The sequence below is a fragment of the Eucyclogobius newberryi genome, unplaced genomic scaffold (assembly GCF_026437365.1).
Source record: "Eucyclogobius newberryi isolate DKJ021-1_F unplaced genomic scaffold, fEucNew1.0.hap1 SCAF_14, whole genome shotgun sequence".
Lineage (NCBI taxonomy): Eukaryota > Metazoa > Chordata > Actinopteri > Gobiiformes > Gobiidae > Eucyclogobius > Eucyclogobius newberryi.
Window position 1 is genome coordinate 5,505,280 of NW_027315768.1, and position 27,228 is coordinate 5,532,507.

At 44.4% G+C, this 27,228-nt stretch overlaps 2 protein-coding genes across 5 annotated transcripts in view; both read right to left on the reverse strand.

The window, feature by feature from the left end:
* The window catches only part of LOC140359337 (glycerol kinase-like), a 39,639-nt gene extending 21,155 nt beyond the window's left edge, over positions 1-18,484 (reverse strand). For both annotated transcript variants that reach the window (XM_072444217.1, XM_072444216.1), the window contains exons 1-7: positions 18,304-18,484; positions 8,631-8,704; positions 7,331-7,437; positions 6,339-6,416; positions 4,379-4,458; positions 1,945-2,082; positions 166-275 (exon numbers count right to left, since the gene is read on the reverse strand). In XM_072444217.1, coding sequence (XP_072300318.1) covers positions 166-275; positions 1,945-2,082; positions 4,379-4,458; positions 6,339-6,416; positions 7,331-7,437; positions 8,631-8,704; positions 18,304-18,357 — 641 coding nt within the window. In that variant the 5' untranslated portion in view covers positions 18,358-18,484. The remainder of the gene's footprint in view (positions 1-165; positions 276-1,944; positions 2,083-4,378; positions 4,459-6,338; positions 6,417-7,330; positions 7,438-8,630; positions 8,705-18,303) is intronic.
* Positions 18,485-24,829: 6,345 nt separating this feature from the next.
* Positions 24,830-27,228, reverse strand: part of map3k13 (mitogen-activated protein kinase kinase kinase 13) — a 76,845-nt gene continuing 74,446 nt past the window's right edge. For 2 of the 3 annotated variants that reach the window (XM_072444218.1, XM_072444219.1), the window contains 2 exons: positions 25,580-25,931; positions 24,830-24,965 (listed from right to left, as the gene is read on the reverse strand). In XM_072444218.1, the coding sequence (XP_072300319.1) occupies positions 24,867-24,965; positions 25,580-25,931 (451 nt within the window). In that variant the 3' untranslated portion in view covers positions 24,830-24,866. The remainder of the gene's footprint in view (positions 24,966-25,579; positions 25,932-27,228) is intronic. The other variant, XM_072444220.1, reaches the window with a different exon arrangement.

A 27,228-nucleotide genomic window follows, 5' to 3' on the forward strand; every position in this document is an offset into this window, starting at 1 on the left:
GCAGGACAATACAGCATTAACTCAAACATGCAGGAATCAGACAAAATACACCTTTTGAGGAAACACACACAGTGTTTCCTCATCAATAGTTTCCTCATAGTCGATTTATTATAGTGAATCCGCTTTAAGATTTGCAGATATTCATGTATGAGAGTATTTTGGGACCTGCAGAGCTCGTGGTCCCAGCTGAGCGAGTGGATGTTGAAGAGCATGGTTCGGCTGGCGTTGGTCACGTCTGTGCAGTGGACGCCTCCGTTTCTGCCTCCGGTCAGACACTGGGCAGAAAGAGGGAATCGAGCAGTTCAAAGACAAAAAAAGAGCTTCGATCGCAGCGAGATGAATCTAAATGTGTCGATGAAACAAAGTCCAAGCGTGTTTTTGAGGAGGATGTGACCTTTTAAAATGATGAGACGTTTGCAAAAGTCAATTTAGCAGACTTTAGGGTTATGTTTCTGCAGTGTGAGAGTGCAGTGCCCAGAGACACAACAACAGTACGGTTACCATGGATATCAGCAGCCACGGTTTCAATGCTTTGCTTAAAATGTTTCCCAGGACTTTTTTAATGATGGACTCGCAAAGTCTACATATACATAACCCTCTTTTCATACATTTTTAATGTAGCCCACGGCAGTGTTTCTCAAACTGAGGTACTGCTTCTGGTGATAAGAAACCCAACTGCTCTTTGTATTGTGATGACAGCAGTGACAGGTGGAATCTAGACCATTATATTGGAAAATCTATTTCTATTTACAAAACACTAAAGCCTAAACTACTTAATCTATTAATTGCAACAATTGTTTCATTAGAGTTAATCAAATATATCACAGTAGAAACCATCTGCCAAACATGCCACGCGCTGAGAGAAAACATCAATGTCACTTTAGCTTCATCAGTTCAGTTTAATCAAGAGGATAAACACCATATTCAATTAACAAAATAGTGTTTGTACAGTGTGTAAGAAACCTACACTTCTACACACTTCTACACACCTCTACACACACCTCTACACACTTCTACACACTCTGAACCACAACAGTGAAGCCTTCATTCCTTCAGCCTTATCAGGCATTAATACAGTTACAACTTCAGATAAAACACTAATGAGGTCATGATTTTATAAGCTCAGAGTAATCATTTTATAATCACAAAGTACTTTCTCAGAACTATAAAAGTCCCACAGATACTGTCCAAATAAAACCTTGTGTCTGTATATGCAAGTTACATGTGTAAATGCAATGCAAAAAGTAGATGTATAGACCACGGTCCTTAATCTAACAAAATATGATACAATTAATACTGTCAATTGATTACATTTTTAAATCAGAATAATCTTACTTTTTAAATATTTTTATCAACTAATCACGATTCATCACACGGCGCGCTTACGTTAACGTTATTCTTTATATATGACATAAAACTTTCAAATTTTGCACATTTTATTCAATAATGTTTCATATATTGCAAAAATCTAAATAAATTCACCTATTTAAAGCCTGGCTGTAAAGTATCTTTCAAAATAAATCTGTGTGGTCACATGTTTCTAGTAAATGTGGTCAAATATTACTGTGTTCATTTTGACGGACCAAGTTAGATTTAAAGCTGGTCAAAGCATTGAAAGTACCACTCTACCCCATAATATTAAAAAATAAATATACATGAATACCACAGAGTCTGGACTAGGCAGGGCAAGATTATTCGCTCATCAGGATTATTCAGGTCACAATATACAAACTAAAAAGCAAATGATGGACTTAACTGTTATTTGGTCAAAGTGCCAACAATTGTGAATAAGTGTTAAATGTGATGTTTCTTCTCACATCCTTAGTACGGCTCAAAACTGACTGGTCCCTTCCACATCAGCCCAAACGCACCGCACTGGTGTGGTCAGAGGTGTGGTCAGAGGTGTGGTCAGAGGTGTGGTCAGCCCTGCTGCGTGACACATACCCAGATGATCCAGGAGTCCACGGTGCCGAACATGGCTCTGCCGCTCACCACCGCCTGCTTCACCTCGTCCAGGTTGTCCAGCAGCCACCTGAGCTTGACCGCACTGAAGTATGTGCTGATGGGCAGGCCCGTCTTATGCTGCAGGGATACAAAGACTGTTCACACGCTGGGTTTTCTGCAAACAGTGATGTCCACATGGAGACTGGAAGCAACTCATGATCTGACCCAGTGACGTCTGCGAGTTTGGGGGAATTGTCATAATATCATATACATATCAGTGTTTCTCTGTTTAATGCAGCTGTAGTCACACACACAGATGCTTTTCCACTTCTCCTATTGGTCAGCTTGTGTCATGCTCGGAGCGGCTGACACCAATCATAGTAAAATGTGGACTCAGAGAAGAAGCAGCCTTTAATACCTCTTATGACTAAACAATGTGTACATGCATTATGGTAAAAATAAGATCCAAGAAAACTAAGTTTGAGTTTTTCTGGCATAACAGCCATCTGTTATTATCTTAAAAGGGTCTGTAGTACAATCCGTTTGTACTTCTCAGGTTGTGTTCAGGCCATGGCTCATGTTCAGTTCCTTCTCCTCTAGAATCTAAGTCTCATTGAGCTGCAGAGGCTGAACTAGCTCTGACTCATGATTGGTGCAGGAGCTGAGCTTTAGGTCAGGTCAGAGAGAGGACAAAGTACACTCAAAAGTTCTCAAATAGTCCGTGTCCAGAGAGAGAAGGGTCGGCTGTGATCTGACCTGCTCGTCCCAGAGCAGGTACAGGTCCTGAAGAGATGGAAGTCTGCAGCTGATGACCTTCTCAGCAGAGCGCACAAGGCACTGTAGTCTGAAATTACAACAGCAGTAGCCTCGAACTGAAGTCCACAAACAGGATCCTGGCATAGGTCCCCGGGGAGTCCAGATGCTGCAAGATGAAGTGGAGAGCCTGTTGGCTCTGTAGGCGAACAACAGGGGGTCCAACAGGGGGTCCAGCAGGGGGTCCAGCAGGGGGTCCAGCAGGGGGTCCAGCAGGGGGTCCAGCAGGGGGAGGTGAAGGACTTGCGGTGGGGGAGGACCAGGCGCTCAAATGACTTCATGATTACAGACGTCAGCGCCACAAGTCTGTAGTCATTACGTCCAGTGATCCGGGGCTTCTTGGGGACAGAAACAATGATGGACGACTTGAAGCTGGGACATGGCATGACTCCAGGGAGGTGTTAAAAATGCCAGTGAGGATGGGAATCAGCTCATCTGCACAGTGTCTCAGAGTGGAGGGGGAGACACAGTCCGGTCCAGCAGCTTTGCAGGGGTTTAACTTCTGAAACCCACGTTATAAACCTGCTCTGAGACATATGACATTTAAGTCACATGACATTATGCTCAAGGCTTTTTTCTCCTGACTTTAAACCATTGGATCCGGACCTCACTTATTTAAAAAAAACAAATTTATTAAAGTTCTTAGTGAACTGTTTTAACATGCACACTACATGCACATGCATTTCTGGAACCCTAGGAAATCTATCATAATTATGATTACATTATCTTCACTATTGCCAGTCTCTGTGCAGCGGCTGCATCATCAGTGGCTCAGGGCTTCACGAGTCCATAAGGAAAGTATATATACAGCAACATGAGAAGCTCAAGTTACTCAGTTTGTATTGGTTTTGTCAATTCAGAAGTCACACCACAAGTTCAACTGGATTTTAGCAACAGCAGCATCACACACACACACCCACCCACGCGCACACCCACGCACGCACGCGCACGCACACGCACGCACACACACACACACACACACGCACACGCACACGCACACACACACACGCACAATCTCTCTGATGTAGAGAGCGATAACAGTGTTCAGTTCTGCCCTGAACACCCTGGGGTGCTGGGGCAGGTGCTCAGAGGCTGTGGATGGAGAGCTTCTCATTTAACCTGGATGCCCTACTTTTGTCATGTAGTCTAAGAAGCTACTTGGACTGAACAATCTGAACTGTATGTGCACATGTTTTGTTCAGTAAATTGCACTTTTTTGATTGTTCACTATCAATGCTGCTGAACTGCTGTCCAACACTGACAACATTCTAACAATAACTACTAATTAGAACTGCTCTAGTAGTGGATTAAACGTTAAAGTAGAAGAAACATTTTACCCACATTGAATGTCTTTGTAAGCCCCTGTGATGTTAAATATGTGTTTTCAGGATGTTTGTAGTGTCCATCAACGCCCCTGCTGTGACCAGACTTCCGAGATTGACCCGAAGTCAACCCTCCTGAGAAACCCTGGCTCTTTTTTCACATTTAGCAACGTGAAATGTTTTGTATGGGTGTACCGTCTTATTATGAGACAGAAAGAAAATGTGAGGGGTTACTTAGTTCTGCTTTAAAGGTCATTTTAAATCCAAATGTAACTGAGGACAGACCGCTGTGCTGGTACCTTGAGATGGTTCTTGTTTTGTCCTGGAGCTTTGCTGATGAGCCGCTCCACTGTGGACTGAGTGCGCAGGTCCAGCCACACTACACACAAATAAACCCACATTTTACATCAAATCTACATAATGAACACTGTAGCTGCTAGCATGAACATTTGAGAGGAATCTGAAGGTACTGAACACTACTACTGAGGGATATGCGCATCTAGCCATGTGCTAAAACAGAAACATTGCATATTCTATTTGTGGGCGTGTTGCAAAGCATTTACTATAAGAGACTGAAACTACTCACTTCTACTGCCAATCTAACATGTAAATGAGAGTTAGCAAACATTACGATTATGCATACAACCAATATCACTAGACCTATAGCCTACATTTTCGGTTACCCCCCACAAGTCTGAATGTTTGCTAGTCCGAAGGTTTTAAAGGTTCACTAGTCCGAAGGTTTTAAAGGTTCACTAGTCCGAAGGTTTTAAAGGTTCACTAGTCCGAAGGTTTTAAAGGTTCACTAGTCCGAAGGTTCGCTAGTCCGAAGGTTCGCTAGTCCGAAGGTTCGCTGGTCCGAAGGTTCGCTAGTCCGAAGGTTCGCTAGTTCGAAGGTTTTAAAGGTTCACTAGTCCGAAGGTTCGCTAGTCCGAAGGTTCGCTGGTCCGAAGGTTCGCTAGTCCGAAGGTTCGCTAGTCCGAAGGTTCGCTAGTCCGAAGGTTTTAAAGGTTCACTAGTCCGAAGGTTCGCTAGTCCGAAGGTTCGCTAGTCCGAAGGTTTTAAAGGTTCACTAGTCCGAAGGTTCGCTAGTCCGAAGGTTCGCTAGTCCGAAGGTTCGCTAGTCCGAAGGTTCGCTAGTCCGAAGGTTCGCTAGTCTGAAGGTTTTAAAGGTTCACTAGTCCGAAGGTTCGCTAGTCCGAAGGTTCGCTAGTCCAAAGGTTCGCTAGTCCGAAGGTTCGCTAGTCCGAAGGTTCGCTAGTCCGAAGGTTCGCTAGTCCGAAGGTTCGCTAGTCCGAAGGTTCGCTAGTCCGAAGGTTTTAAAGGTTCACTAGTCCGAAGATTCGCTAGTCCGAAGGTTCGCTAGTCCGAAGGTTCACTAGCACGGTACGAGGAGCTGCGCGCTGAAGAGCTGCTTGGTGCGCCAGTTAAATCACAATTGAACAAGTATTTGTTTAAAAATGTTTTATCTTAAAAAATATCAAGCATATTTATTTAAGGATGTAACCCTTTGTAGATTTTTAAAGAATATTTCTCTTAAAAAAATCAACGATTATTTTCAATAGCTCCCAAGTGAGCCAACCTAGATAGTCAACACTAAGTTATAAGGGAGTGTCTGCAGAGTCGCGGCGCACGGCCGAAACTGCCATGTTATTTTTGTGCCGGCCGCGCGCTCCTGAAACTGCACCGCTATTTGACCGCGTTTTAGCGCCGTTTTAGACCGCGCCGGGTTAAGGTTACGGTTGAGGTTAGGGTTAGGGTTAAGGTTAGGGTTAAGGTTAAGGCTAAGGTTAGGGTTAGGGTTAAGGTTAGGGTTAGGGTTAAGGTTAGGGTTAAGGTCAGGGTTAGCCATGAGGCTATAACGGGCTATAAGGGAAATGCCGCGGCTCTCTTCGGACTTGCGAACCTTCGGACTAGCGAACCTTCGGACTAGCGAACCTTCGGACAAGCGAACCTTCGGACTAGCGAACCTTCAGACTAGCGAACCTTCAGACTAGCGAACCTTCGGACTAGCGAACCTTCGGACTAGCGAACCTTCGGACTAGCGAACCTTCGGACTAGTGAACCTTTAAAACCTTCGGACTAGCGAACCTTCGGACTAGCGAACCTTCGGACTAGCGAACCTTCGGACTAGCGAACCTTCGGACTAGCGAACCTTCGGACTAGTGAACCTTTAAAACCTTTGGACTAGCGAACCTTCGGACTAGCGAACCTGAATATAGGTCCTTTTACAAGACGGTGAACGTGTGAGCCAGTTACCGATGGCGTTGTAGAGGGGCTCTCCGGTCTCCTTGTCCCACACCACAGTGGTCTCTCTCTGGTTTGTCACTCCGATGGCTGAGGAGCAATAACAGAAGTCAACAGCAAGTACATCAAGAGGAAAAACATTCAATAAATACAAATAACCGTACCATTTTGAGATATTTACATACAAGTTCAATTAGGTCCAATCTAACTGAGGTAAAAAGGCATTTAACGTTATGATTTAAGAACTTGACGACTTTTGATATACTCTGCTTTGCTGTGTATTTGATTGGGCAGTAAAAGAGATTGTGGAGTCTGAGTAAGATAAGACCTATAGACATTATTATTATACATTCACTGTTTTATTATTAACCGATAAGAGAGCAGTGCAGTGATATTTTGTGCTGAGCTGCTCATCGCACAGGTTTTTCCTTTGATATATCTTCATTTACTACTACGTTTTTGTTGATTTTAACCCCAAACGGTTTTCTTTGCACTTCACATTTGTGAGTCACTTTGTGTTGCTCTTTCACAAAAAAATGCCAATACAATTTATTTAAGTTTGTGGTCGTGACGTGACTTTCATTGGTCCATCTCTACTTTCATCTTATTTGAAACTCTTTCCTGGAAGCATTCAAAGTCTCTCTTTTACCAGGTTTGATTCAGAATGAAAAACACCTCACCCTGAACGGGAAGTGACACAAGCTCAACTTAAAATAGAAAGGAATGTTTCAACTCATTCAAATTCTGAACTCTGATCCTTGAAATTGTTTATATCTGACCAACTGCCATGGATTTGTCTTCTGGATGCATCTTTCAGGAGAAAACGCACGTCACTTTCTAAAAAATACATACGTTTGATCCCAATCTGCCTGACCTCACAGTTGATATCCTGATTTAATGTGCATTTGTTTTCATTATTTACACATTCACTGAACATTTGCATGACTTTCTCCAGCCTACACTTCACCCTGTGACATGATTGTGGAGTCCTGTGGTGTTCAGACCTTTGATTCTGGAGATGTCCACTCGGAGCTGGTGGAACTTCTCACAGGTTCTCTCCATGACCTCGTACACTGACCGCATGATCTCATTTGGGTCCTCCTCCACCCAGCTGAAAGTCAATACATCTGGTTCACTGTAGCATTAGAACAATCCACAACTATGATTGTTTTAAGAGATTGTGAAGATTGGCTTGTGTTTAGTTTTAGAATTGTTTGCAGCTAGAATTGGAATAAAAGAACGCTCTGTTTAACTGCACCGACTTAGAATGGTGTTTCTCAAAGTCAAAAAGCAGAATCATATCTTGGGTGGAACTTGTTGTGATAGAAACACTGATCTAGTTCAGGAAAAAGCCTTTTTGCAGTTGTAGTGTGTTTAAAATGTAGCTATTTGCACACAAAAGAATCGTCATTAGAGGTTTGATTTTTTTCAGTTTTTGAATTGCAAAAATAAACCAGAACTTCAAACAGAACCCGAGATAGAAAATCCAACATGGCTGTCCCCTACGTTTGGTGAAAGTAACAGTTAAAATACTTACATGAAGTGTAAGTGTTATTATCCCTTTAAATGTCCTAATAATTGGGGTTCATATTTTACAAGCTTGTGTAATATAGTTATTACGCCAACTTTCTCACTAGATAAGACAACCTGTAACAGAGTGGAAAAGAAGTGCCAAACCCGAGAACACGTCAGTATGTACCGGTACTCGCCGTTTTCAAAGACTTGTAATGTTTTGTGTACACTTCAAGAGCTGACGTCAGGCAAACACAACTAATGTTTTCTTAATAAATCCAATCAAAATTCAAACTGATTTATACTTTTTAATCATAAGGCCGATCTCAGCAACAAGATGTTTAGTTATTCCGAGTGTGTGTGGCTGTGAGACGTGGCTAAAGCGAGGAGAAAACAGGAAACGACTACTGGCTTCTCCTGAGCTTGTTCTGGATTTATTTCACTTCTCTGCATCATGTTTTAATGTATCTTTATTCATGCATTGGGTTTGGATGATGTTGGATGCACTGGGTTCCGGCGTGAGTGTCCTGCATCGATAAACAGGAAACAGCTGATGCTAACGTGTGCTAGCTTTGTTGTTGCTAAGCATGTGGGCTCGACATATAAAGTCACCATCACTGGACATACAGCGGTTTATCAACAAGTCAGCGTTTGGTGAGACATTATTATTTGCCTTTTTCCGTTATTTATTTTATGCTAGAACTTCTTGAAGTCCCCTGAAACTGTCCGGGCTGGTCCTTCAGACCGTCCTGATGGAAACATGGCTGATGTGTACTGCCCGTATAGACTTACCCTTCTTTAGGGAAACTCTGTGTGATCTCCACCTGATGGTGACTGACCAGTTCTGCTGTGCGGGCATTGAACACCTGCAACACACCAGCCAAATGTCACTTTTGATGAAGATTAAAGCAGAACAAGTAACTTTGGCGATAGAGCGCCCCCTGCAGCTTGCTAGTATCAAATGTTTCACTGTTGTTGTTTTTTTTCTTTCTTTATCAAAATAAGACAGTATAATCACATACAAAAACATTTAACATTGCCAAATATTTAAAAAAAAAAGAGCCCGGGTTTCCAAGGAAAGTGTTGTGTTCCAAGGTTGGTTTTGTTTGTGATGTTTAATAAGTTCAAAATGTTAGTTCTCCTTTAAAGTTACTCTGTCCTCTGCATTTGACCCATACATTGTAGCTGAGGTGACCTCTCAGGAGCAGTGGTAATTGTTTAAGTGATCAAGCGTGTGCCTGGGGATGAACTCTAGTTCTTAAATAAGAGAGTGAATCATCTGCTCCTGATCCTGGCAGTGGAGGACGTCAGCGCTCATGTGACTAGGTAATAGGATAAGCCCAGCCCAGCCGCTCAGAGCCCCTCCGCTCAGAGCCCCTCCGCTCAGAGCCCCTCCGCTCAGAGCCTCCCTCCGCTCAGAGTCTCCCTCCGCTCAGAGCCTCCGCTCAGAGTCTCCTCCGCTCAGAACCTCCGCTCAGAGTCTCCTCCGCTCAGAGCCTCCGCTCAGAGTCTCCGCTCAGAGTCTCCTCCGCTCAGAGCCTCCGCTCAGAGTCTCCTCCGCTCAGAGCCTCCGCTCAGAGTCTCCTCCGCTCAGAGCCTCCGCTCAGAGTCTCCTCCGCTCAGAGCCTCCGCTCAGAGCCTCCGCTCAGAGTGCTGGTTTGAACGTCTTTAGACCATTTGTCCAATAATAAACATTATCTATTTCTTGAGCATTGTTTTTTTTATGTGTTTGGAACAAAACTGAAGTTCTGTGTAAACTGAATCCAGCAAATGTGGCACGTGAAACAGTTTGAATAATAAACAATCAAAGCTTTGTAGTAGTACGAGGAGACAGCCTTCAGTTAGATTGTAGATTACCCAGCATGCACAGCTGCCCCATCCCGAATCATAACATTCAGAAAACACATACATTTAGAACTGAAAGAACTGTATACATCAGTATTAAGCGTGTTAAGCAGAGTCTCCTTTAGGGCCGCTGGTCAGTCGATGTTCAGTCGATGTTCAGTCGATGTTCAGTCGATGTTCAGGTGATGTTCAGTCGATGTTCAGTCGATGTTCAGGTGATGTTCAGTCGATGTTCAGTCGATGTTCAGGTGATGTTCAGTCGATGTTCAGTCGATGTTCAGTCGATGTTCAGGTGATGTTCAGTCGATGTTCAGTCGATGTTCAGTCGATGTTCAGTCGATGAATCAGTCGATGTTCAGTCGATGTTCAGTCGATGTATCAGTCGATGTATCAGTCGATGTTCAGTCGATGTTCAGTCGATGAATCAGTCGATGAATCAGTCGATGTCGTGTTAATCAAGTGTTTAGAATATTGGACATGTCGTGAGCTGAAGATTCAGGAGTTCATCTGCTTTTTTACAACTAAATACACCTTTTTTGGTGTAAAAAGGGTAATTGTTTTGCATAAAGTCCTCACAGTTCTAGTGCAGTTTGGGTCAGCTCGAAACACGTACGAGTTTTAAGAGCTTATGCCACTTTTTAATCAACTAATCGCTTTACAGGGAAAGTCTTTAGCTGCCTAAGTATTTCATTAGTCGTTAGTTGTTAGTCGATTTCCATCTACAGTCCTTGATTAAGTGAATGGAAATGTATAAGAAAGTTAAGTCAGTGTCTCTTTTGTGTGTGTGTGTGTCTGTGTGTGTGTGTGTGTGTGTGTGTGTGTGGTGTGTGTGCTGTGTCTGTGTGTGTGTGTGTGTGTGTGTGTGTGCTGTGTGTGTGTGTGTGTGTGTGGTGTGTGTGCTGTGTGTGTGTGCTGTGTGTGTGTGTGTGTGTGTGTGTGTGTGGTGTGTGTGTGTGGTGTGTGTGTGTGTGTGGTGTGTGTGTGTGTGTGTTGTGTGTGCTGTGTGTGTGTGTGTGTGTGTGCTGTGTGTGTGTGTGTGTGTGTGGTGTGTGTGCTGTGTGTGTGTGCTGTGTGTGTGTGTGTGTGTGTGTGGTGTGTGTGCTGTGTGTGTGTGCTGTGTGTGTGTGTGTGTGTGTGTGTGCTGTGTGTGTGTGTGTGCTGTGTGTGTGTGTGTGTGGTGTGTGTGTGTGCTGTGTGTGTGTGTGTGTGTGTGTGGTGTGTGTGCTGTGTGTGTGTGCTGTGTGTGTGTGTGTGTGTGTGTGTGCTGTGTGTGTGTGTGTGCTGTGTGTGTGTGTGTGTGGTGTGTGTGTGTGTGTGTGTGTGGTGTGTGTGCTGTGTGTGGCCATGTGTGCGTGGCCGTGTGTGTGTGTGGTGTGTGTGTTCCAGACAGATACAGTGAACAAACAGAAAGGAGACAAATATTAACTATAAAAGAGTCGCTCACACACTCTTTAAAGCCATAAAAGCTGGACATAACACCGTGACCTCCCACACACTTTATCACCAACAACAAAAGTGAGTTTGTGTTTTGGGCTGATCTCGACTGCTGTGGCCATAATCGTGATGATATATTTAAAAAAAAAAGTTGAACAAGTGGCAAAAAATGAAGCAATAAATAATATAAATAGCTACAACAAAATTAGGGATGGACAATATGTTGTTGCTAATATCAGTGATTTCTATTCATGTCATGTGCCACATTAACCTTAACAAAGTGATTGTATGTTTATAACATTATTATAAACACTTTAACAGTTATATACATGTTATATTTCTTACAGCTGCACTGGAGATGTATCAAAAAGTGTTAGCGTCGTACTTCCTGTCTAATTCTGTCTCAATGGGGTTTAAGTCCGTCTAAAATGAATAAATAGTACGGCTGCAACTAATGATTATTTTGGTAATCGATTAGTGATTATTCGAGTGACTATTCTTTTCTTTAAGAACGTGAAAGCCTAATTGATTGGTTGGGATGAATCGATTAACTCGTGATAACTCGGATCAGATCAGTGAAGAGTGAGTTGTGGTGATTTCTTTACAAAACGGGAGAATACTTCACCAAAAGACACGCGTGTGTTTGTGACTCGATGCTAATGCTAACGCTAATTCTACTGTTGAGGCAATGGAAATCTAAATAATAAAATGAAATCATCTTGAATTGGATGTTTATTTTATATTTTACATTTTAATAAAAGTTAGCATTAGCTGTAAGAAACGGTTAGCTTAGCCATGACTGTTGAGAGATGTATAAAAAATTTGAATAAAGTGTTTTGTGTAAAATAAAAACTACTAAAAATGAGATGTGCAGTGTATAAAGTGTTACTTCTGCAGAGTGTGCTCAGTTTTAATGTTCATTCACACAATATTGTTATAGATCTAATGCCAAAACATATTGAGATACATTTTTGTCTAATCATAGTTGCTCTGTTTGAGGAGAGCTCAGTGATGACACGAAGGTCAAACCAGGAGGTCAATGACACAGGTCACTGGGGCCCTCACTGGGGCCCTCACATCACTGGGGCCCTCACTGGGGCCCTCACATCACTGGGGCCCTCACTGGGCAAAACAAACTGAGAACAGCACTTTTTTATCACCAATCATTTCAACCATTCAGAGATTTTCAGTTCCTTCAATAAAAGTTGTCCTAAAAACACTCCAGAAACAATATTCAGTGATTTTAAGTAAACCTTTCTGCATATGTTATTACTTAGCCTCAAATGTTCCACAGTATGGCATTACACTTGCTTTTTATTGCTCAAGATAGAGCTGAAACTGTGTCAAATAAATCAATCCCAACTAATCAATTATTCACATATTCCTCATCTAATTTAATAATCAAATAAAAATCACTGGTTTGGCTTGAATAGGCCCCGCCCATCACCTGTCCATCACCTACAGTGAAGCATGGTGGTGGCATCACGCTGTGGGGAGTAAGACAGACGACAGTGTTCAGAGACATGATGTAAACCTGCTCCAGAGGCTCTGGACCTCAGACTGAGGCTCTGGACCTCAGACTGAGGCTCTGGACCTCAGACTGACCTCAGACTGAGGCTCTGGACCTCAGACTGAGGCTCTGGACCTCAGACTGAGGCTCTGGACCTCAGACTGACCTCAGACTGAGGCTCTGGACCTCAGACTGAGGCTCTGGACCTCAGACTGACCTCAGACTGAGGCTCTGGACCTCAGACTGAGGCTCTGGACCTCAGACTGAGGCTCTGGACCTCAGACTGAGGCTCTGGACCTCAGACTGACCTCAGACTGAGGCTCTGGACCTCAGACTGAGGCTCTGGACCTCAGACTGACCTCAGACTGAGGCTCTGGACCTCAGACTGAGGCTCTGGACCTCAGACTGACCTCAGACTGAGGCTCTGGACCTCAGACTGAGGCTCTGGACCTCAGACTGACCTCAGACTGAGGCTCTGGACCTCAGACTGAGGCTCTGGACCTCAGACTGACCTCAGACTGAGGCTCTGGACCTCAGACTGAGGCTCTGGACCTCAGACTGACCTCAGACTGAGGCTCTGGACCCTCAGACTGAGGCTCTGGACCTCAGACTGAGGCTCTGGACCTCAGACTGACCTCAGACTGAGGCTCTGGACCTCAGACTGAGGCTCTGGACCTCAGACTGAGGCTCTGGACCTCAGACTGATGCTCTGGACCCTCAGACTGAGGCTCTGGACCTCAGACTGAGGCTCTGGACCTCAGACTGACCTCAGACTGAGGCTCTGGACCTCAGACTGAGGCTCTGGACCTCAGACTGATGCTCTGGACCCTCAGACTGAGGCTCTGGACCTCAGACTGAGGCTCTGGACCTCAGACTGAGGCAAAGGTTCATCTTCAACAAGACAACGGTCCTCAGCACACAGCAGGAGGACAAAGGCGTGGCTACAGGAGGTCTGGAAACGGCTGTGAACCGACGCTCACCAACGTCGATTCCTTTTGGAGTAAAACACTACAACCTTGTCCATAAATAAGAGTGTAAGTTTGTAACATTAAACTCAAAAAGAGCTGAGGCTGTAATAAGTGCCCAAGGAGCTTCAACAAAGTATTGAGCAAAGGCTGTGAGTACTTATGTACATGAGTACTTATGTACACGAGTACTCATGTACATGCACTTTTGTGTTTTACTTTTCGCACCTTTGCAAAGAATTCAAACCACTTTCTTTTCACGTTGTCATTATGTGGTATTATTGGTTGTAGAATTTTGAGACAAACAATGAATTTAATCAATTTTGGAATAAGACAGTAACATAACAAAAAGTGATGCACTTTACTTTAAGCAGCATCATTTTAAGTACATTTTGAATAAAATCTCTCAAAGAACTAATCAAAGAATCACAGGAAAATTCCCTCGTACTCGATCATAGTGCTATGTCCATCACAATCCTCATCTCGTCTATTGTGTGTCAATATTTCAATCTATTAAATCTCTTTTGAGGAGAGCAGTTCAAACATTCCACTGGGAGCAGTTCAAAGGTCAGGTCAGAGTTTGGTCATTAAGTAACTGGACAATATTTGACCAAGACGCTTCAACTATTAACAAAAAAAGTTAAAAAAAATAAAAGTTGATGAAAAGCATTGTTGAAAATCCCAGAAAACATCCCTCGTCTTCCTCAGTGATCCTAGTTTTCTCCAACTTGAGTAATACATCACTGTACAGTGTACTGTACACAGTGCACAGTGCACTGTGCACAGTGTACAGTGTACTGTACACAGTACACAGTACACTGTGCACTGTGCACTGTACACAGTGCACTGTGCACTGTGCACTGTGTACAGTGCACAGTGCACAGTACACAGTGTACTGTGTACTGTGTACTGTGTACAGTACACTGTACACTGTACACTGTACACAGTGCACTGTGCACTGTGTACTGTGTACTGTGTACAGTGTACAGTACACTGTACACTGTACACAGTGCACAGTGCACTGTGCACAGTGTACAGTGTACTGTACACAGTACACAGTACACTGTGCACTGTACACAGTGCACTGTGCACTGTGCACTGTGTACAGTGCACAGTGCACAGTACACAGTGTACTGTGTACTGTGTACTGTGTACAGTACACTGTACACAGTGCACTGTGCACTGTGTACTGTGTACTGTGTACAGTGTACAGTACACTGTACACTGTACACAGTGCACTGTGCACTGTGTACTGTACACAGTACACAGTGCACTGTGTACAGTACACAGTACACTGTGCACAGTGTACAGTGTACAGTGTACAGTGTACTGTACACTGTACACTGTACACTGTACACTGTGTACAGTGTACTGTACACTGTACACTGTACACTGTACACTGTGTACTGTGTAACAGTAAAAATATGTACTAATGAAATTACATTTGTGTTTCATGCTCCGCTCCTCCTTAAGATAGGTTCAGTTATAAAGGTTCAGTTATAAAGGTTCAGTTATAAAGGGTCAGTTATAACGGGTCAGTTATAAAGGGTCAGTTATAAAGGGTCAGTTATAACGGGTCAGTTATAAAGGGTCAGTTATAACAGGTCAGTTATAACGGGTCAGTTATAAAGGGTCAGTTATAACAGGTCAGTTATAACGGGTCAGTTATAACGGGTCAGTTATAAAGGTTCCGTTATAAAGGTTCCGTTATAAAGGGTTAGTTATAAAGGGTTAGTTTTAAAGGTTCAGTTATAAAGGGTCAGTTATAAAGGGTCAGTTATAAAGGTTCCGTTATAAAGGGTTAGTTATAAAGGTTCAGTTATAAAGGGTTAGTGCATTATTGCTTACAGTACTTCTACTTAACACTATATTGAAGTAACTCTTACTGGAGTACAGTGGTGGCACAGTGGTGTGAGGTCACACACTGCAAAGGTCACATAACAACACATTCATTTTGACTATTTGTTTTTTCAGTTCTATGTTTGTTTGTATCGCCGCAGTCACAGGAGCTCGTCTGGTGTTTTACTATAAAAACAACTAAAGTCCAGTAAAAGCATTTGGTTTAGAGCAGATTTCAGATTTTCTGTCTTGTTTATGTCACTAAATTGTATTTGTTTCTAATAAGAAATAAAATTGAATTGGGAAATAAATAAATACAAATATAGTGTTGCTCCAGGGCTGTGAAGTACTGTGATAATGTTATTCAGCAATATTTTAACATACTTTAATTTCACATTTATTTTTCATGTCTTAGTCAAAAAGACTTGGTTGTTTAAGGAAAATCATCAGTAAAAATCAACTTTATCAAAGTTTTCAGTCATTTCCAGACAGATGGAGAACTTTAGTGTCACCGTGATATGAAAATTGGGTCAGCTGATACTTTTGTGATGTCATTGATCAATATGTATTTATTACAAGTTATTATAATATAAAAGTAAACCTGTGTCAACTTGAATCATTCTGTTCAAAGTCAGATTACACTTGAACAGTGGCATCTCCTCCAGGCTCCTGACCGGTCCTTCATACTCTGCTGACCGGTCCTTCATACTCTGCTGACCAGTTTCCTTCATACTCTGCTGACCGGTCCTTCATACTCTGCTGACCGGTCCTTCATACTCTGCTGACCAGTTTCCTTCATACTCTGCTGACCGGTCTCCTTCACACTCTGCTGACTGGTCTCCTTCATACTCTGCTGACCGGTCTCCTTCACACTCTGCTGACCGGTCTCCTTCACACTCTGCTGACTGGTCTCCTTCATACTCTGCTGACCGGTCTCCTTCACACTCTGCTGACCGGTCTCCTTCACACTCTGCTGACCGGTCCTTCACACTCTGCTGACCGGTCTGGAGTGACCACATGGCTCCTTAAACCCGACTGCGGCCGATTCACATTCACAACAGTCAAGTTAAAAGTACAAAGTACAGATATATTACAGATGCAGCTCTTAGGGTCAAAATCAGGTCGCTGTGTGCTGCCTGCATCGAATTACAGAGTGCGCTGTTAGCATGCTAATGTTTATTGGTACGTCCCTTACACAATGAAGGTTTATTTGCTGTCAAGGTCTGCCACACAGAGCCTGGCATCCAGATCATCACAATGAAGTACAGGCATGTGGGCGGGGACAGGTGGGCGGGGACAGGTGGGGGGTGAACATATTTTATTTCAGATTTTAAATAAATAAATCTTTAAAGGAGAGATCTGAGCACTTGAACCTCAGTTGCGAGACAAAACAATAGGATTAACTCAAACAATCAAAATACAACTAAAGATGAGGAAACACGGTTATTATGACGTCACTCAAAGAAATATCACGAGTTTAACCCTTTGTCAGCTTTTATCAGGTCATTGATCCACTGATACATTAGAGTTCACCTTTCCAGCCTCAACATGCTTCAATAAGTTCACACTGAGCTAGAGTGATGCAGACTCTGAAGTACGCGAGCTAGAGTGATGCAGACTCGGAAGTATGCGAGCTAGAGTGATGCAGACTCGGAAGTACGCGAGCTAGAGTGATGCAGACTCGCAAGTACGCAAGCTAGAGTGATGCAGACTCTGAAGTACGCGAGCTAGAGTGATGCAGACTCGGAAGTATGCGAGCTAGAGTGATGCAGACTCGGAAGTACGCGAGCTAGAGTGATGCAGACTCGCAAGTACGCAAGCTAGAGTGATGCAGACTCTGAAGTACGCGAGCTAGAGTGATGCAGACTCGGAAGTATGCGAGCTAGAGTGATGCAGACTCGGAAGTACGCGAGCTAGAGTGATGCAGACTCTCAAGTACGCGAGCTAGAGTGATGCAGACTCGGAAGTATGCGAGCTAGAGTGATGCAGACTCGGAAGTATGCGAGCTAGAGTGATGCAGACTCTGAAGTACGCGAGCTAGAGTGATGCAGACTCTCAAGTACGCGAGCTAGAGTGATGCAGACTCGCAAGTACGCGAGCTAGAGTGATGCAGACTCTGAAGTACGCGAGCTAGAGTGATGCAGACTCTCAAGTACGCGAGCTAGAGTGATGCAGACTCGGAAGTACGCGAGCTAGAGTGATGCAGACTCTGAAGTACGCGAGCTAGAGTGATGCAGACTCGGAAGTACGCGAGCTAGAGTGATGCAGACTCTCAAGTACGCGAGCTAGAGTGATGCAGACTCGCAAGTACGCGAGCTAGAGTGATGCAGACTCTGAAGTACGCGAGCTAGAGTGATGCAGACTCGGAAGTACGCGAGCTAGAGTGATGCAGACTCGGAAGTACGCGAGCTAGAGTGATGCAGACTCTGAAGTACGCGAGCTAGAGTGATGCAGACTCGGAAGTACGCGAGCTAGAGTGATGCAGACTCGGAAGTACGCGAGCTAGAGTGATGCAGACTCAGAAGTACGCGAGCTAGAGTGATGCAGACTCGGAAGTACGCGAGCTAGGGTGATGCAGACTCGGAAGTACGCGAGCAAGAGTGATGCAGACTCGGAAGTACGCGGGCAAGAGTGATGCAGACTCGGAAGTACGCGAGCTAGAGTGATGCAGACTCGGAAGTACGCGAGCTAGAGTGATGCAGACTCGGAAGTACGCGAGCTAGAGTGATGCAGACTCGGAAGTACGCGAGCTAGAGTGATGCAGACTCGGAAGTACGCGAGCAAGAGTGATGCAGACTCGGAAGTAGGCGAGCAGTTCCGCGTCACGTTCATCCTCGTCAGACCGAGTGACTTTCAAGGCTTCGTAACTCACCAGGAACCGGGTCGAGCTGGTGCCCTGGTCAATCGCGGCCACTAAAGGGTCCATGTTCCCGCTGTCGTCCCCCCGAAACCGCCCGGACACAGCGCTTGACAGGACAGAGGAGGACAGAGGAGGACAGAGGAGGACGGGAGGACAGAGGAGGACAGAGGAGGACAAAGTGGAACTCCTCGTGTCGCGTTGTCAGGAGGACTAGGGGGAGGCGACGCACGCACGCGCGCGCACACCGACGCACGCGCGAGCCGGGGTTGAAGCTGAGGCAGGGATTGGACGGAGGGCAGAGGCGTGATGGACTTGGGCCAATCAGATGTGAGGGCTGGTGGGTGTGGGCGCGTCCCATTTCCAACCTCTGAGGAGGACTTGTCTCCTGCTCGTCTCCTCGTAGATATGGCAAGTCCCGCCCACTGGGAAAGGCGCTTACAAGTTAGAGCAAGGCTTGTTTTGATTGGTTCACGCTGCTGTGGGGGCGTGATTGACAGCTGAGGAGTAGTTTTGAGGAGGCGCGTGACAGAAATTAAACAGTACCGTGAAGTCATTGAATATGACTGCATAATCTTTGTTATTTTTTTTGTTTATGTTTTTTAAAACTTTTTTATGATGTTAATGATGATGATTATTATATAATTGTATTACTATCACAATCTTTTATCTATTATTTTTTGTCTTTTTATTTTAATATTTCATTCAATTATTCTTTTATATGGACTCGAATATGTTTTTCTCATTTTTCTCAAGATCCCTGACCGTTCTAAGATTAAAAAATGAGTAATAATACATGCATTACATACATTCAAAGTCGCAGTGTGCAGGCCCTACTAGTTTTAGGCTGTCCTTTTCAAGCTGAAAAGTTGTCACATCAGGTTCACATCATTCAGTCTCTTGTTGGCTTCAGGCGCTGCTCTTGGCGCCTCTTGGAGCAGATGTCCCGGTGAAGGCACCTGTTCCTCAGCCTTCTGTTTCACAGCATCTCAGACAGAACTGTGGGCTTTGTCTGGAATCTCTCACATAATAAGCACCGCCTCGAGAGGAACTAGACACTAGAGACTGTTGAGATATGCATAAGTAGTGTAGTAGTATGTTTTTAAAGTAACAGTATTTCACTTTCAAAAGGGGGAAAGTCGCCGGCTTGATTCCATGGAAACAGAAGTCTTTTTAGTTTGTTTAAGAAATAAAAAAATCCAAAATGGAAAAACAGGTATTTTTGGGCTAGGAAGTGACACACTAACACTAATGAACGTGGTCCAATCACGCCCTCTGCTGGAGTGTTTCACACACTGCGCCTGCTGTTCTCAAACAGGTGATTCATGTCAAAGATCAGCCCTTAAGAGACCAAACTCTACAATATTGTCAGATTAGAAGGATTTTCAGATATCCAATTCAAAGCCTAGTTTACTCAAATACTAAAAATAAAAAGATCTCCAAAATCATCTCCATAAATGTATTTGCATCTTATGTTAACAAGAGGGTCTATACTTTTACATAAAAATGCCCTATTTTTATACGAAAACAATGTAAATGTTGCAATAAATTTGTGTCCTTACATTTATGTGAGTAAACTACAGAAAACGTTTCAAATTGATATCTCCATATTTCATTTTGTTTTCCTATTCACTTGCAGCGTCTTGTCTTTTAAAATCACAAAAAAGTCAAATTGAATGGATTATAAAGTAACTGCTAAATTTAAATTGAATTTAAACACATGCAAAGATATAACTTGTACAGTTACATGCCTCTTCTGATAACATTTCAAATCAACTCAATGATCCCAATCTACAATAAGACCTTTAAATTTTTCCTCAAACAAATGTTTTAAATCAAACACATTATGATTGGTTGAAGAAACCCCATTGACACGGTGAGTTGGGTACAGCACATCATCGTTTATTCCATGCAGTTGTTTGCTCTGGTTTGTCCCGCTGCACTGTACAGAACACAGGACGAGGAGGGAGCGGGTCAGCTCTGGAACTAAAACCACATGCAGAGGCAACATGGAGTCACAGTCGGACAGGAAAATACCCCATAATACCCTGCTTTGTTCATGTATACAATGGAACCAATGCAAATGATATCAATGTCTCTCGGTCCATTCCACAATACTGTCCTCCCATCATTGTGCTTCTGGGGTAACACTTATCAGGAGAGGTCACCACAACAAAAGCTGCCATAAATGCAAAAAAACACTCACAGATCATTGTAATAAATTAAATTTGAGAATTACATATGTAGGCCAGCTACAAAGAAAATCATAAGAAGAGGTCCTTCATTAAACCACACTCATACATTTGTTCAAGAGGAGAGAAGACAGTGGACATGGTCAGAAGAACAACCACCAGGCAGTATGACATCCCCACTGAAGAACAGGATTCAAAACAGAATATAACAGTATTTGGAAATGCAGTATTTCTATCGTTATTGGCCATTTAATTCAAATAATGGATGTGATCCAAGCATTACTTTCTGTTTGTCGGGCGTTCCCTCATCAGGATCTGAGAGAAGGTCACATGACGACTGAAACAAGAGTAAATTATGCTAAATACAACTCCACGTATGTTTTGAATGAGGGAACAATGTTAAAAGCTCAAAAAAGCCTCCTTAAAGCTTCACTGCATTACTTTTCTGGAGGCATTCATTCTACCTAGCAGCTGGCACCACCAGGCCAACTTACAGGTCAAATCTGCGGAGGGCCGACCCCACTGAACACCAGTTCTGTAATAAATGTAGGATTCGACATTTAAACCATACAGTGAAACATCTCCATGGAGAAAAACTAATAATCAGATACATACGTAAGATTATATGTTATTTCCAGATATTTTTGAGCAATATGAAGATCTTTAACTATAAAATAAGTTTCTTTTTAGTCTATCTTTAAGCTGAAATGTTATGCAGTGTGGCTTTAAGTGAAGAATGGTATATGAAATTTAACTACGAATTACTGTCAGCAATTGTGGATTTTTCTTTTGGATATTTCTTATGAAAATACAGCATTAGTATTGCCTGTGGAGGGACATTTACACATCTAAAATATGTTACTGTAGCCATACTGCCTGTCAGAAGGAGTCCAATACTTGTTAATCAAAGAAGTTCTTAGTCGGTCATCAAAGTGCTGTCCAAACTGTAGACGGGACACAAGGGGGACAGTCTAGGGTACGTTTCATAGCATTATAATTATGACACCAAACTAACACTAGAGGGCGCTGTGAGCGGACAGTCACTCACATATTTTAGGGTCACAGAAAAACGCTACATCCTCAAACACTCAAGTGCAGTGTCCCAGGACAAAACATGAACACATACAATGCCCGCCACTGACAAGCCATGAAGAGTCGTGGGGGTGAGGGGACTAAACCAGGACTAAACCGGGACTAAACCAGGACTAAACCGGGACTAAAACAGGACTAAACCAGGACTAAACCAGGACTAACCCAATTTTTGCCTTGATGCTGAAAAGTCCCAATGTAAATACTTATTTTCTTTTGTGCCTTTGTGTCAAAAATGCTGCACACATTTAACTTTCACTTTTTAACTTTACAATGTTTTTCAATCACAGCATATTAGTAGAGATTTATTTTATATTTTGAATTTGATATCAATACCTTCAACATTAGTGGTGGGGCATTGTATTTGTCTTATTTTGAATTGAAATAATTACATAAAAAAACAATAACGGTAATATAATACATGTTAAAAAAAAGAACATCAAAGTGCTAAATTAACATTGCTATGATTAATATTGGTCTCATATACTCTTTGAGCATCAGATCCTTAAAAAAAGAAAAAAAAAGAAAAAAGTAAACATTTGCAAAATGAATCAACACAAATCAATGAAACAAAAATGATATGGAAAGTTTAGGAATCATTTTGAATCAAATCCACCCGTTTACATCTAGTGGCAGATCATATATTGCTTTTATTTGTCATTCAAGAGGCAACGGAATAAACCTGAGCATGGACACATTGGACAGTGAACCCAAACCCTGACGGGGCGGGGCCGACACGGGCGGGGCCGACACGGGCGGGGCCGACACCCGCCTGAAGACCTGGGCCCCTCCACCTGAGAGCCAGAACGTGTTAAGAAGCAGCAGCAGGGACGGAAGTCAATAAGAGTATTCAAATGATACATATAAAAACAAAAAAGCATTACAGATTGTTAAAAATATAGATTTATAAAGCATATCATTTAAGATTTTTTTTTGGCAAGCAAACTGCTCAATTAGCTCTAGTTTGTTATGTATCAATGTCTGTGAAGTAATTTGAAATAAGTTTGCCACACATCATATATCCCTGTAGTACTGCTAAAATGTATTGCTGCTAATGAGAGCTGCTAAAATGTATTTGTTAAAGGTGCACTGCCCTTTAGGACCAGACGCTGGAACATTCCAGTCAAAGCAATACCATTAAAAAGCAGTTTGTATGGTGCACTTTTAATATGCAGATGTTGTGTTGTGGTTGGATGATTATAGCAGGATAAGACCTTGTCAGCTTCAGTATGTGTGTGTTTTTTCTTTTGGAAAATGGTTATATAGAACAATACACTCGCTCATTTGAGGGGCTTGAACATGTTCTTTCTGAAAACAGCCAATAAGAATGCAATGGTGAAAATAAATTGCAGTGTTGGCTGCACATGGCCCTGGGACACCACACAAACTCTCCACACACCACATGGTTACAGTGAGAAAGGGTTTATCCCTGCATGATCCGCCACATTCTGTCCTACAGTACTCTAGTTGGACCGCTCCACTGGGGTCACAGTCCTGGTTCGATCCTGAGATGTCCGATGATACTCAAAATATCAACTGGAATAACAAAAAAAATACCTTTTTTTTTTTTTTGCCGTTTGCTCCGTCAAAACGTATGAGAATGGCGCTGTTTAATTCTCCATGCAGTCGAGCGCTAGCGTTAGCCGTCCGCGCACCGTGCTAGCCAGCTCAGCAAAAAAATACGGCGAAACAACAGAGAGTTGGTTTTGTTTTGTCTGCTTTTGTTCATGCTGGTGTTCATACTGTTCATTCAAGCGTTCATATTTCCGGGCCCCTGCCGAACAGTGCAAATGTGGGAGAGCTTTGGGAGGCTAGCGAAGCTCGCGGTAAGCTAACAAAAAAAAATTGTGTTGTTCAGACAGGCTAATCACAGTCGGGAATTCAAATGCTTCTAAGTCTTCTATTTACAAGCGTATCCTGAATTTTCCTTCAAAACTCAGACAAAAATAAATGAAGAAAGCTTCTCTATCTACTGTACATTATCATTCAGAAGAAGATCCCTGCCATGGGGCCCCGATGCGCCCCGATGGGCCCCGATGCGCCCTGATGCGCCCCGATGCTGTGCGTTTGTGAGCAGAGATGCAAGAGAGCACGCCGGCGTTGTTCTTGTTGTGGGGCTTGATTGAGAGAAGTTATTGCTGAGTAGAGCAGAGGACATCCAGACACAAGGAGAGCCCGTGGAAGGAGCGCCCCATTACCACGTGGAAGGAGCGCCCCATTACCACGTGGAAGGAGAGCCCCATTACCACGTGGAAGGAGCGCCCCATTACCACGTGGAAGGAGCGCCCCATTACCACGTGGAAGGAGCGCCCCATTACCACGTGGAAGGAGAGCCCCATTACCACGTGGAAGGAGAGCCCCATTACCACGTGGAAGGAGCGCCCCATTACCACGTGGAAGGAGCGCCCCATTACCACGTGGAAGGAGAGCCCCATTACCACGTGGAAGGAGCGCCCCATTACCACGTGGAAGGAGCACCCCATTACCACGTGGAAGGAGCGCCCCATTACCACGTGGAAGGAGAGCCCCATTACCACGTGGAAGGAGCACCCCATTACCACGTGGAAGGAGCGCCTCATTACCACGTGGAAGGAGCGCCCCATTACCACGTGGAAGGAGCGCCCCATTACCACGTGGAAGGAGCGCCCCATTACCACGTGGAAGGAGCGCCCCATTACCACGTGGAAGGAGAGCCCCATTACCACGTGGAAGGAGCACCCCATTACCACGTGGAAGGAGCACCCGATTACCACGTGGAAGGAGAGCCCCATTACCACGTGGAAGGAGCACCCATTACCACGTGGAAAGAGCGCCTCATTACCACGTGGAAGGAGCGCCCCATTACCACGTGGAAGGAGAGCCCCATTACCACGTGGAAGGAGCGCCCCATTACCACGTGGAAGGAGCGCCCCATTACCACGTGGAAGGAGCGCCCCATTACCACGTGGAAGGAGCACCCCATTACCACGTGGAAGGAGAGCCCCATTACCACGTGGAAGGAGCACCCCATTACCACGTGGAAGGAGCGCCCCATTACCACGTGGAAGGAGAGCCCCATTACCACGTGGAAGGAGCGCCCCATTACCACGTGGAAGGAGCGCCCCATTACCACGTGGAAGGAGCGCCCCATTACCACGTGGAAGGAGAGCCCCATTAGCACGTGGAAGGAGCACCCGATTACCACGTGGAAGGAGCACCCGATTACCACGTGGAAGGAGCGCCCCATCACCACGTGGAAGGGGGGCCCCATCACCACGTGGAAGGGGGGCCCCATCACCACGTGGAAGGGGGGCCCCATCACCACGTGGAAGGGGGGCCCTTGTTGTTCCTGATGGTGGCGTCGGAGCACTCGGCCTCAGAGGAATCACAGTCCGAGTCTCCAAACTGCAGAGGGTTCTGGAAGAGAACAGAACATGTTACAATGTGTGGACGTCTCACATGGATATTTGCACCTGATATCGATATAATAACTGAGCTCAACAGTTCCAATTACTCTGTCCCATTTTTGAAAATAAATGAATAAAAATGAATATTGGACCGATACATACATATATCAATCATTGCCTTAAAAATGCTGAGCTCCACTTCCTGCTCCAGCCGAATAATGAACCCAAAGTTCCAGAAGGATCTTCTCATGCTCTCTGCTGTCACATCCTTTTCATTGGATTTATTTGAGCAACACTATTCATTTATCAGACTATAGTATTCTATTTGTCATGTTAGTGTCCACAGTATTTAGAGGCTAAAAATACTTTAAAACTTTCCAATATCCAACAAACTGAATTCCGGCTGATGCAGTATTATCACAACAATAATAACCCAAAATATATCGTTGTAACACCAAAGTGACAGAAACGTGCTGTTTTTAAAATGCAACGGTAGAAAATATGTCGATTGTATTCATGATTCTCCTTAATTAATCTAAATTAGCCTTGATTCTCTCTTGTTTTGCCTTTAAAGTTTTGATTTATTATTAGTGGAGTTGTAAGTGTGTTTTTGAGCGTGCTGACCTCGTAGCTGTGGTCGTCGGAGCAGAGCTTGCCCAGGGAGATCTGCGTCTTGACCCTTCGCACGGCGCACTCCTTGTCGGACAGGCCGTCCGACTGGGTGGAGATGTCTATGGGGATGTCGGGCGTGTGGGACAGCAGCTCGTCCAGGTGCTCCTCCTGACTGGCACTCATGCGATCCAGGGGCCCGCTGTGGGAGGGCCCGCTGTGGGAGGGCCCGCTGTGGGAGGGCCCGCTGTGGGAGGGCCCGCTGTGGGAGTGCTCGCTGGTGTTCCCCTCCTCCCCATCAGACACAGACAGGTTCTCCGAGCTGAAGGTGGAGTACGACTGGAAACTGCTCATACAACGGTGAGGCCTGAAGGAGAGACAGTGTTTAACTGCACTGGAGAAACACTACCTACAGAGCACTACACTACCTACAGAGCACTACACTAGTTACAGAGCACATGTGCACTACGCTACCTACAGAGCACTACGCTACCTACAGAGCACTACACTACCTACAAAGTACTACACTACCTACAGAGCACATGTGCGCTACACTACCTACAGAGCACATGTGCAGTGCACTACACTACCTACAGAGCACTACACTACCTACAGAGCACATGTGCACGACACTACCTACAGAGCACTACACTACCTACAGAGCACTACACTACCTACAGAGCACTACACTAGTTACAGAGCACATGTGCACTACGCTACCTACAGAGCACTACGCTACCTACAGAGCACTACACTACCTACAAAGTACTACACTACCTACAGAGCACATGTGCGCTACACTACCTACAGAGCACATGTGCAGTGCACTACACTACCTACAGAGCACTACACTACCTACAGAGCACATGTGCACGACACTACCTACAGAGCACTACACTACCTACAGAGCACATGTGCACTACACTACCTACAGAGCACTACACTACCTACAGAGCACTACACTACTTACAGAGCACATGTGCACTACACTACCTACAGAGCACACGTGCACTATACTACCTACAGAGCACTACACTACCTACAGAGCACTACACTACCTACAGAGCACATGTGCACTACACTACCTACAGAGCACTACACTACCTACAGAGCACTACACTACTTACAGAGCACATGTGCACTACACTACCTACAGAGCACACGTGCACTACACTACCTACAGAGCACACGTGCACTACACTACCTACAGAGCACACGTGCACTACACTACCTACAGAGCACACGTACACTACACTACCTACAGAGCACACGTGCACTACACTACCTACAGAGCACACGTACACTACACTACCTACAGAGCACACGTGCACTACACTACCTACAGAGCACACGTGCACTACACTACCTACAGAGCACACGTGCACTACACTACCTACACAGCACATGTGCACTACACAACTACACAGCACACGCGCACTACACAGCACACGCGCACTACACAGCACACGCGCACTACACAGCACACGCGCACTACACAGCACACGCGCACTACACAGCACACGCGCACTACACAGCACACGCGCACTACACAGCACACGCGCACTACACAGCACACGCGCACTACACAGCACACGCGCACTACACAGCACACGCGCACTACACAGCACACGCGCACTACACAGCACACGCGCACTACACAGCAC